Source organism: Oculina patagonica, chromosome 6 (assembly GCF_052425735.1).
Source record: "Oculina patagonica isolate OP01 chromosome 6, crgOcupat, whole genome shotgun sequence".
Classification (NCBI taxonomy): Eukaryota; Metazoa; Cnidaria; class Anthozoa; order Scleractinia; family Oculinidae; genus Oculina; species Oculina patagonica.
The window spans coordinates 9,503,142-9,514,398 of NC_135763.1; the positions used below are offsets into that span (position 1 = coordinate 9,503,142).

Genomic DNA, 11,257 nt, shown 5'->3' on the forward strand with positions numbered 1-11,257 from the left:
GTATCACACGCCATGACATACTATCTATTTATTAACGAGCGATACCGTTAACTGTTAAGCCCTATCGTGCATGGCGAGTAAAGTAAACTCCATTAATGATGTGGATTTTAAACGCCGATTGCGCTGAGATGACTAATGCCGCCAGAATTAAAAGAAAATAAAAATTTAACTCAGGACTGGGTGTATATAATGAAAGAATGGTAGCAATCATATACACCTTCCACGGCTATTTCATTAACTTCGCGCTCTGTGTAGAGGTTCTGGATGGGGATGCAGAGATCTTAGTTATCATTTAAATTTTTGTCAATCTCACGGCTATCAATAAAAACTTTAGGCCATTTCCTAGCTATCAGTAAGCTATAGAAATCAGTTCTCAACAACAGTTAAAAAATTCATTGTTTAGCCGACAGTTTAATTAAAATTTTGACCAGTTGCCAGCTACCTGGGTATATCAGTTTAACCACGTCTAGTCCCTCTGTATAGCCTGAAAGTTCGAGAAAGTACTCTTTTATCTGAAATTATTTCCATACCGTGTACAAAGGACTACGGGGTACCGTGTTTTTAGTCAATAACGATTTTTTTTACTAATTAAATGTGTAGCAAAACACATAGACGAGTGTAGAAAAAGGAGCTGTGTACGTTCACATTGGATCATCGAATCACTTTTTGTTTTTCTTTATATTAGCGTCCATGGATCTAATCCTTGTCTTCGTTATATTACTCCACTAGTTTTTTTGTTTGTTTTTTTTTTTTTGTTTTTTTTCACGCACAATCAACAGATATTTTTTCCTAAGTAGGCTTTATCTATTATTAACTCTGGGTTTGCCGTCGGTTTTGTTTGACTAAGTTAAAAAGCTTTGCCGTTACTAATCAATATTTTTTTAAAACGAGTCTACGTGCGAAACTATTCAAATGAAAATGAGTTTGATTTGCTGAAAATGGATATGTAAGTGAAACTCAGGCTACGTTTACACGGACACGTTTATCAATCGACACGGTTTTATTACTCGAAACCGCATCGAAAACGACACGGTTTCGAAGTGTTTACACGGAGCCTATTTAACGATTTTCCGAATATTTTCGAATGTGATTGTATAAGCAAGAGCTGCTCTCTATGCTTGTTTCACCATGTTTACCCCGCAAGCCAGCCAGTTCGTGCCAAAATACATGGCCGTTTTCAAATCGATGCGGTTTCGCCGTTTTGACCGTTTACACGACAACGAAACCGTATCGTTTTGAAAACGCTCCACTTTTGACAGCGTTTTCAAAACGACCCGGTTACAGTAGTGAGTCTGATCGGTGCCGTGTAAACGAGCGGCGTAACCGCATCGCTTTCGATGCGGTTAAAATGAAACCGTGTCCGTGTAAACAGTGCCTCATTCTCATATGAATGGTTTCGCACGTAGACTCGTTTTAAAACAGAGGCCAAGGGTTACTCGGAAATGGCCTATTTACGTTCGTATAGGGGCTTGGGGACGAGGACCGTTTCAGTTCATATCACATGAAGTACATTTTTTGTCAGGTGATGACTGTGGGCTCAAAGGGAACAAAACATAACAAACATGGCGGCTGCTTGCAGTGTGAGGTGTAGTCTTCGATCCCAATTAAAATTAAGAGCTCGACATATCACCAGAAGCTTCATATGCAGCAGGCACTTTTGTAGCTCAACAAAGGTAAGACAAAAGAGTAAAAATTACGCATTTGCAACAGTTTCAGCCCAGTTAATCGTTGTCCGAGATTACGTAGATGGGGTCATGTCTGCAGGTGTCTGCAGCTAGCAGACCCACAGTTTTTACTATCATTATTATTTATATTATTTTCCCACAAGAATACCGTTGACGAGGAGGAGATTGAGAAGCTGAGTAGGACAACAAGTGACTGGTGGAACCCGAATGGCGACTTTGCTGCTCTTCACTCTATGAATAAACTTCGAGTTTCATTTATAAAGAAATCCCTTGAACATCTTCATAGACAAAACGTCACCCCTTCAAAACCTCTTGGAGGATTTAGAATTCTAGATGTTGGCTGTGGTGGTGGTATACTGTCTGAGGTAAATGGGTGATTCTCATCAGGAGCCATTATTGTTACGTTTCATATAATATGTTTTGGGCTTTCAATTTATTCAATTTTCTTAATTTAATTTTACTTTAATTTACATGTACATTTTGTTGTACTAATACAGTTTTTAATATAAGCCTACATTTTGTAACATTTGCTTTCATTTTTATTTTTTATTTTTTTTTTTTTTTTTGTACTAATACAGCTTTTACAAACTTAAGCTTATATTATACTGTTACAAAACACAACAAGACTTAAAGAGCACAATAGTGCCCAGAGTGTGTACAGAATCCAAACCATACTATAATACTTTTGAATAACAAAAAATAATACCCCAATGAAGATTTCTGGTATCCCAAAGTAGTGGTATAATGATAATGTTTCAGTGCCTTTGAACTGTTTTAACTTACAGCCACTAGCAAGACTAGGTGCTGAAGTGACAGGGGTAGATGCGTCTGCACGGAATATACATGCTGCCTTAAGACATGCACGCCATGATCCAATGGTGACCGATAGAGTGCGTTACAAATGCACAACAGTAGAAGAGCTAGCTGACGACGAGCCAGAATCTTTTGACTGCGTTGTTGCCTCTGAAGTTATTGAACATGTAACAGATAAAGATACCTTTATTTCTGCTAGTACGCAATTAGTCAAGGTGAGTTTTAAGTTAGAACAAGACAAAACAACGGCCAATCTGCGACATTCACTTCTTATCCCACTCATACTGATACAGTACCCCCTCAATCCACTGGTGCTCCGTGGTTCACTTATTTAGTGAACCTTTGTAGTATGTAGTAGGCAATGTTGCCAAAAATAACTTCTCGTGGATCTCATTTCAGGAGTTGAACCTTCCTGCACAACAAGATATAATAAATTTCTTTTTGGTCCCATAACCACTAGGTAATCAGTGGTGGATAGAAGAAGAGGGGCCTACATGTATAGCTAGGAGTCCCCTTTCCCCCTATTGCTAAAAGATATACAAGTAAGGCCCAAAGGAAACAACTTTTAACTTCACTTCCCCACCCTCCCCCTTTTGTATGCCTCTGGATCTGCCACTGTTATTATCATACTTTTTTCAGGTGTGGGGTATTTAATTTAGAACAACTTCTTTCCCAGGTGGGGAGGTGCCGTGACCAAATTTAGTGCACTGGGCCCGGTTGCATAAAAATACTTAAGATTACGAGAGATTTTCTGCAGCCGTTTCCTGTGCTCTGAGGGGTTTTCTCCCGTGCTTGTCGGGAGAAATCGGGAGAAAATGTACTAAAGAGCACTGGGAAAACCAAAACGCTTTGAAAACATTCACCGGAACGCAGAGAGCTGCTACAGAAAATTGCTCGTAATCTTAAGTATTTTTATGCAACCGGGCCCTGGACTCTAAATTTAGCCGTCCGGTTTCAAGCCCTGGCTGGGGCACTGTTTTGTGGTTTGGGGCAAGACACTTTACTTTCTTTACTCTAAATGGGTACTGGTGAATTTAATGATGGAGGTAACCCTACAGTAGACTAGCACCCATCCAGGGGGGAGTAGAAATACTCCTAGTCACTTCATGCTACTGAACCGAGATAAGCTCTGGCCTGATGGTCCACTAGGATCGTATGCAGACTTAACCTTACATGTACCTTTCCTACGATAATTATTTTCAATTTAATGTTTCAGCCAGGAGGTTCATTAGTAATAACAACAATCAACCAAACAGCGTTGTCGTATGCTGCAGCTATTGTGGGAGCTGAATACATTCTCAGACTAGTGACACCTGGAACTCATGACTGGAACAAGTTTGTGACAGTTGACGAGCTGAGAGACCTGGTATCTCAAAGTATGTGAATAAAACATTCATTTCTTGGTGGGAATTCATCATTGGAAATACTAATAGACATACATGTATTGGTGATAAAAAGCCAAAATCCTTAAGGATTTTTTTCCAAAAGATTAATTTTAGGTGGGGTTGTATGGCACACTTCTTGAAACTTTCTTTATTTTTACTTAAATATTAGATTTTCCCTACTCTATTTTAGACCAGACCCCACCCTGGAACTTCTTTGGCTTGTGTACACATTTGAGAAGGGCATGAATAATAACAGTGATAAAAATAGTTTCTTCCAAGAATTACCTTATTGTTACTTATTTTCGCGGGAACTTAATTTCGCGAAAATGGAACAGGCATATTTCGCGGGACTTCATTTTCGCAATATGGCCAAAAATACGTAATTAACATAAAAAATACAATAGAAAACGTTTGAAATAAATTTTCGGGGGTCTTTAATTTCGCGATTTTTTTGAAAATCGCGGAAATCGCGAAAATTAAGTCCCGCGAAAATAAGTAACAATAAGGTGTAACTAATTGCTGACCAGAGTGCGCATTTTTACCATTATACCCTATTACAGAACTATACCCTATATTTTCAAACTAAATCAGTTTGAAAACCATACCTTTGGGGCTGCACATACCTCTATAACTGATATGAGAGTACCCCACCCCATCCCCAGGGGAGCAAAATTCATGAGCATGTTAAATTAACAGCACACTGCATGTACAAATTGTTTCAGTTGAATATTGATCGATACAGCTTGTTTGAAGGAGTTTGGCAAGATTTAATTTGCTAAATTTGATTGAGCAATGTTCAAAATTGCTGCCAGCATTCAAAATCTTATGCACCTCAAGGAAGCGTAGATGTGGTACTGCCACTGAGGCCTTCAACCCTGATTCTGTTTAAGGCAAAATTTCTCAGTTATAATACTTGGTGATTATTATTTGATAGATGGGACAGAAGTTGTGGATGTGAGAGGAATGTTTTATGTGCCAGTGTTTAACAAATGGTGTTGGATTGAAGATGCAAGTGTCAACTTTGCCCTGAGGGCAATAAAACCTGAAGATACTTCACCAGAAATGACAACATCAGACACACAAACAACACAGACTGAAACATGATAAATTATTGTATATTATTTTTAACTGTTTAGGTAAAAAAAAGAACAATAAACTTTTCAATAAAGAACTGCAATTTGCTGGTTTCGTTTTCTAAGTTTAAGTTCTTCTTCATCCTAACAACTTCCTGAACTACTTTCCCAAAATAAATTAATACCCTGGTGCCAGAGGCATTCAACACACACCAGAACATAAACCAAAACAAAGGAAAATACCAAAATTGTGTATGCCACAACATACATATATCCTACCAAAAAAGATGATGAATAGTACATTTTTAAATGTTAAAACCATAATTCTTAATGCAAGAAGGCCCTATAGACTCAGGGTTTTCCCTTTCTGCAGGCGACAGGCGATTTTCACCACCTGTGCGTGTCTCGTTCGCCGGCAACTTCACCTTCAATGCAAAACAATCTCTAGATTTCCAAACAATTTTCTGTGGGCTTCGCCGCCTGTTTGCAGTTCTTTTACACCAACTTCATTTGAAAAGGAAAACCTTGTAAACTTGAAACCCAGCAAGAACAATGTTGACAGTACAGGGAGCAACTTCAAAAATACATGGCTTTCTATGTGCCATTTAAGGTTTGTTAGAATCCCAAGGTATCATGGTAAACTGTACAGCCGCCATCTTTGACGGAAGGCAGATTGCAATGGCTGATAACCCTCATTCATGTACATTTAATTCAGATCCTGAGTTCCAAAAGTAATGAAGGACATTATTTAGCAGCCTATTTCTATTACTTCCTTTTCATAGAGGATCACTACTTTTGGGTATAAAAATTGCACCATTTCAATTCATCTTTTCACTTTATTGATCAATAGAGGCTGCTAACCTTAAAGAACATAAACAGAATTTAATTGTAGAATAACAGAAAATCAGATAGTTATAAATACTTTTTACAAAATGTCAATAAAAATACTCCTAAAATTAGCTTTAACGTTCTCCTATTTTACAAAGCAACAGTTTAACACAATTGCTGTTATTTCCCAAATCTTTGTTGACAGCATCCAAATCTTCTAAGAGATGATAGAAAGGTTGAATAGTCAATGCTGATATGAGTTCTCAAAGGCCTGTGGATGGAAGAATAAAATGGTTAAGAAAGAATATATGCTGTTAACATGTACATCTATGTATATAATTACATTTTCTGGAATGAATATCACGTGCTGCGCTCCCTTTAAATAGTTCTAACCTCCCTTGAACATCACCTTTTAAAAATCTATTGTGTTGTTCCAGAAAAATATCCATACCCCCCCCCCCTGAACTGGAAATTCCAGCTACCGTAAGCTTCATACTGTACTTTCCTTTAAAAATTTTGGCTTTTAAGACCCCCACCCCCTCAGAATTTGCAATGACCTTCCACAGGGTGGGAATGGATATTTCCTGGAGTTTTACATTTGAAATACTGTTGCTTTTCTCTTCCCCCTGTCACCCATGTTACATTGTACAAGACTACATGTACTGTACATGTTCGAGAACTGATCCAGACCATCAAGGGTCTACATGTAGTCCCGAAAACAATCTCTTTCCTTGAATAATTGCCTGCCCCTGAGCAAAATGTTTATTACTAATTAAGGAAGACCTGACCTAACTTTAAAATAAATCACTCAAGAGTATAAGTATCATGATACTGAAAAATTGTTAACAAAAGGGAATCTGACAAAATAATGTAATGGGGTTTATACATGTACATATGTGCCTGCAAAGCACAAACAAGCCACTCAGTACTATGCTTCATGGTACAGAAAACGTCTGAGAGTTTTAATGCACTGACCTGGTAGGCATAAATCAACTGAGATCAAACACAGTTAAAAAATAACTTACAAAAATTCTGTGAGTCTAGTTTGCCATGGTAGATATCCCATTATCATTTGTGCGTCACCAAACTTGAAGGCAAGTTCAGGGTCTGGTATCCCATAAGTAGCTGCAATAAAGGAATCATATGTTGTTTATTTGGACTTGATTCACTTGTTCCTTGCATGTGGCCTCAATGCTGCCTAATGGTAAGCATGCTGGACTCTGGGTAGAGTGATCTGGGTTTAAGCCCTGGCCAGTGTCACTGCATTATGTAGCGGCAAAATACTTTGCTCCCACACTACCTCTTTTTGACCAGGGGTATATAAATTAGGGGCTGAGTAGGAGCAACCCTGTGATGGACCAGTATCCGATCCAGGGGGGAGTAGGTTTTTTTTTACTAGTCACATAATGCTACAGAAACTAGGGACTGATTACCCCTAGCAAGAGGGAATACTTTGGCCCAATGCAGACTTAACTTATTTTAATCTGTGGACTACAAAGTTGCCAGCAGTCAGGTAAGGTAAATTAGGTAAAAGTTTAAATAAGTCTGTGCCAAGCCAAGTAGCCCATGCCAATGGTCAGGAGCTTATCCCGGTTTCTATAGCATTTCATGACTAGGAGTATTTCTACTCCCCCCTGGATGAGATGCTCAATGTAGTTTACTACTAGTCCATCGCAGGGCTGCCCCCATCCAGAGTCCAGCACGCTAACCATAGGCCACTACATGTCCCACCTGGCAGTGAGGTAACTACAACCATTTGCAACAAGTCGAGACACTCTTAATTAGCAGTGATATCTTGTTTTTCACTGCTGTCAATCATCTAGCAGACCTCTTAAGAAACAGATGTTTGCCTCTACATGTTCAAAAGGACATGTCTGTGATATGTGGTTGGTAGATTTTGATCCATGTGGTTTGTTGTTTTTCCAAGTTTCAATGATTGCTGTCAAAATTATAATTGACAACAGCAAAAAAACAATAATTGTTTATTACTTGGGTTTTGATCTTCAAGAGCCCACATGTTATTACAAGGCCCAGTAAAGAACTGCACAACTAATACCTTTCAGAATGCTGTTAAGTAAATCTGGTTCCATTTCTTTTGGTGCTCTATGCTTTGTTTGGATTCCCCTGCAAAATTCCCTGGCAGCCTCTACAATGTCTCCTTTACCATCGTGCTCTGACAGCAAGCTGATGCACACTTGTGTTGGAGCTAAAAACATAAAGAATATCATTGAGAAATTAATATTTACCACTGTTAAAAGTTGTCACCTTGGCCCCACTTGTTGTGTGTAATAAATCCCTTCCCTGATGGGGTATAGAAATTAACTGGATGTTGATTTATATTGTTAAGATCTACAACAGTGCAGGAAAACTAATCTGCTAATCAGGGTGAGACAAAAATAAAAAAGGCAGCTTGCCCTTCGGGCAAGCTGTTATTTTATCTTACTAGCCCAAAGCTCTGAGAAGCTAGCCCGAAGGTAATTTGCATAATTAATTATATGCAAATTTAAAATTGTTCTTCCTTTGGAGACAATAAATACATAAATCTTCAAAAAGAAAAAGAAAATAATCTTACCACAAGAATTAAAACAAACACATAACGATTTTGTGGCAACTAACTTTGTAGCTTAATTTATGTAGAGGATTGCAAATATGAAGGATCCTGAAGGATACATTTCAAGAGACATAATTCATATGCATACATGACGTACCCAATGCCTGCAATGCATTTCGGGGCGTTTTCAAAAACGGTCAGCCATTTGCAAGTTTTACGAAGTGATGGAGTACTTTACGGCAAAGCAATACCATGGATTGGAGAACTATGACTTCTTTTCTTATTGTGAATGCTTTAGAAGCAAAGATCTTCCAATATTATTTTCTGGAAAGACACAATTCCTCAGAAAATGGCCGTTACTCATCTTAACAGAGAGAAATATAGTCGCCACGTTCAAGTTGGCAACTATAAAACCAGGAGAGTTTTTGTCTCCAAGGATGCAGTGAGTCACATTTTTGAGCCCCAAATTTTTCCCTGTAGTCTAATTTGTCTGATGCACATTTATTTCTGAAGGCTGTCATAAAAAAAACAATGTTTCTTGCCCGTGTGTTGCTTGCCCGTCGGGCAACCCGTGATCAGAATACGCTAGCCCGACAGATAATTCCACTAGCCCCGGGCTATCGGACAGCACTTTTGTCGCGCCCTGCTAATGGAACATACTGGGGGCCAGTCCCCCTCCCTCTTCCTCTCCCCTCCTTCCCCCCACCCCCCTCCCGAATTGGGTGCAGGACATGACAAGAGAAACACTAACACAGTAACACTGATCACTAATCCAATCCAATCTGGGCATGGCTCAAGCTATTTAAGACCCCTTAAAGATACTAAAATTCTAAAAAGAGAATTTATATTGTATGTTTTCTCATGTGCAACCCTAAACGAGACCCTGACGGCTAAAAATATTGCCATTTTGACCAGAACACCCTAAGCGAGACCCAAAGTCCGAAATTTATACCCCTAAGCAAGACGAGCATCCCCGTCCCTTTCATATGGGAATACAACATTAAACATGCAGGTCAGGAGAATATAGCCACTTATCACCAAAGGGAAATGGTTTACATGCACACAATCAAGGTCCCTCAAGAAGTCATTTGAAGAAAAGAATTAAGATGGACACAGAGAAGAGCGTTTTGTATTGCAAACACCATATAAACAGAACAACAGAACTCGTGAGGTTAAAGGGGCACAGTCTCAAACTTTTGACATGCAAAGCTCCTTACATTCTCCAAGATCAAGTTAATTGTTAGGAAACCATAGAATAATGGTCAGATCTTGTAGAACATGAAAATAAGGACACCAACAGGAAGTGAAGTCACGTTGACCAACTGTGGTGAGGAATTAAATAAATTACATGTATGGTGAAGAGAATTGTATTTAAAGCTTGAAAACACTCAATTGCCAATGTTGGCAAACCTTGTTGCATGTCTACAGTTCTACATATGCCAGGGTTGTCGGCTAATTTGACTGTCTGAAAGAGAACTTAAATCTGGCTGCATTTTCACATGAAAACAGAGACTTCAGTGAACTTTTAGGGGTGCGAAGGCCAGAAAAGCCAGGTGGGCTTGTTGATGAGCCAGCTTAGCATTTTCTTAGCTACATCCCTGATATGCTATATTTATAACTCTCTCAGCAGATTAAGCAAGGTAAAACCAAACAAAAACATGCTGGTGGCAGAAATAAGGGCAACTTATGCGACCTTTTAATACAAATTTTTGTATTTAGTGTCGTGTCACATGCTTTACATAAGACAACCTTCATCAAGCTGCTCAAATGTCTGAACAACTCAGATCAGCTTGCAAGGACTATGAGAAAGTACAGTACATGAGTACATGCTGTGGCTATGCTAAAGTTTAAAAATATGAATTTTCTATCTACGTGGCAAAAATGTACTGAACACTGTACTGTCACAGCACGAAATCAGAGCACTCTGGTCTAACAAGGTCAACAAGATTAAATCGGAAATGCTTCATTCATTGGATTTTAAATTTAGGAAGGAAATTGAGCATCAATTTTCAGTGTAATTTGAGTAACAAGTTACCTTGGACTTGGAACCCCAAGGAAGACTCCAATTCTTAATACGCAATCAGAAAAAAAACATCCGAATATCTAAGAAAATTTTACTAAAATCTAACATAAACTACTCCGGCTTACCTAGCAGCTCACAGTCAAATTTTACGTCCTTTGTTCTCAATACAAATGTATATTTGCTGGATTCCTCTGTAAAAACTTCCTTTTGCTTCCTAATAATTTCACTTGAGAGAGCTGCAACATTCTTCTTTAGTACACCTAAAGAACAAGAAGTATTTCTTAAAACATAGTTTGCACTTGACTGCAGAAATGCACGTCTACGATTGGAATATTAAAGCTCTGTAACACGAAACACGAAATTGCATCATACATTACAGTACATGAAAATAAGTTTAAAACAGCCTACCTTCTCTATCATAGACGCTAATATATGGAATCCCCATAGCCATTGACCAGACAATAAGTTGAGCAAGGTCTACAAAACTAATATCAGACTCCAGAACCACAAAGCTGATGTGTCGTGGAAGTTTTGTGAGGTTTCTCGAGTCGTGCCTAATTTCTCCATGTGTACACGTTCGTAAACTGATTGAGAAATAACTCCTAATTTGTTGAAATAAAATAGCTATGACTGATTTTAAGTACAATAGTAGATGTATAAAACTAAGGAAACATTTAAAGACCCACATCGTGGGTGAAGAGTTAAGAAAACCAATGTTACCGCCGCTCAACGTCCATTTTGTAAAATTTCCATCGAACACCAGTGAAAAGTGACAGCGTGTGAGCATGCGTACGAGTCAGAACACACGTGCAACTTCCGGTAGCTTTGCGTGACTCTTTATCAATCACTATTTTTTTTCCTGTTTCGCCAGTTTACGTATTTCTGAATTGAGGAATAAG

At 38.6% G+C, this 11,257-nt stretch overlaps 2 protein-coding genes across 2 annotated transcripts; one reads left to right on the forward strand and one right to left on the reverse strand.

Annotated features, from left to right (window-relative positions):
* Positions 1–1,536: 1,536 nt before the first annotated feature.
* Positions 1,537–5,055, forward strand: LOC144659015 (ubiquinone biosynthesis O-methyltransferase-like). The gene is made up of 5 exons (XM_078519550.1): positions 1,537–1,673; positions 1,829–2,050; positions 2,471–2,713; positions 3,715–3,874; positions 4,818–5,055. Exons 1-5 carry the CDS (start codon positions 1,563–1,565, stop codon positions 4,985–4,987), a joined length of 906 nt encoding a protein of 301 aa, XP_078375676.1. The 5' UTR covers positions 1,537–1,562; the 3' UTR covers positions 4,988–5,055.
* Positions 5,056–5,772: 717 nt separating this feature from the next.
* Positions 5,773–11,160, reverse strand: LOC144659016 (dehydrodolichyl diphosphate synthase complex subunit Nus1-like). The gene is made up of 5 exons (XM_078519551.1): positions 10,767–11,160; positions 10,484–10,618; positions 7,841–7,990; positions 6,810–6,909; positions 5,773–6,055 (listed from the first exon to the last, which is right to left on the reverse strand). Exons 1-5 carry the CDS (start codon positions 11,143–11,145, stop codon positions 5,965–5,967), a joined length of 855 nt encoding a protein of 284 aa, XP_078375677.1. The 5' UTR covers positions 11,146–11,160; the 3' UTR covers positions 5,773–5,964.
* Positions 11,161–11,257: the final 97 nt, after the last annotated feature.

What these genes read in the sequence shown, in the direction of transcription:
- LOC144659015 (XM_078519550.1), top strand. Translation starts at nt 1,563, where the DNA reads ATGGCGGCTGCTTGCAGTGTGAGGTGTAGTCTTCGATCCCAATTAAAA. An exon ending in ACTTTTGTAGCTCAACAAAG is followed by an intron (nt 1,674 to 1,828) that starts GTAAGACAAAAG and finishes TTTTCCCACAAG; the next exon opens with AATACCGTTGACGAGGAGGA. An exon ending in CTAGTACGCAATTAGTCAAG is followed by an intron (nt 2,714 to 3,714) that starts GTGAGTTTTAAG and finishes TTAATGTTTCAG; the next exon opens with CCAGGAGGTTCATTAGTAAT.
- LOC144659016 (XM_078519551.1), bottom strand. Translation starts at nt 11,145, where the DNA reads ATGCTCACACGCTGTCACTTTTCACTGGTGTTCGATGGAAATTTTACA. An exon ending in TAGCGTCTATGATAGAGAAG is followed by an intron (nt 10,619 to 10,766) that starts GTAGGCTGTTTT and finishes CTTGTTCTTTAG; the next exon opens with GTGTACTAAAGAAGAATGTT. An exon ending in ATTTGACTGTGAGCTGCTAG is followed by an intron (nt 7,991 to 10,483) that starts GTAAGCCGGAGT and finishes TTATGTTTTTAG; the next exon opens with CTCCAACACAAGTGTGCATC.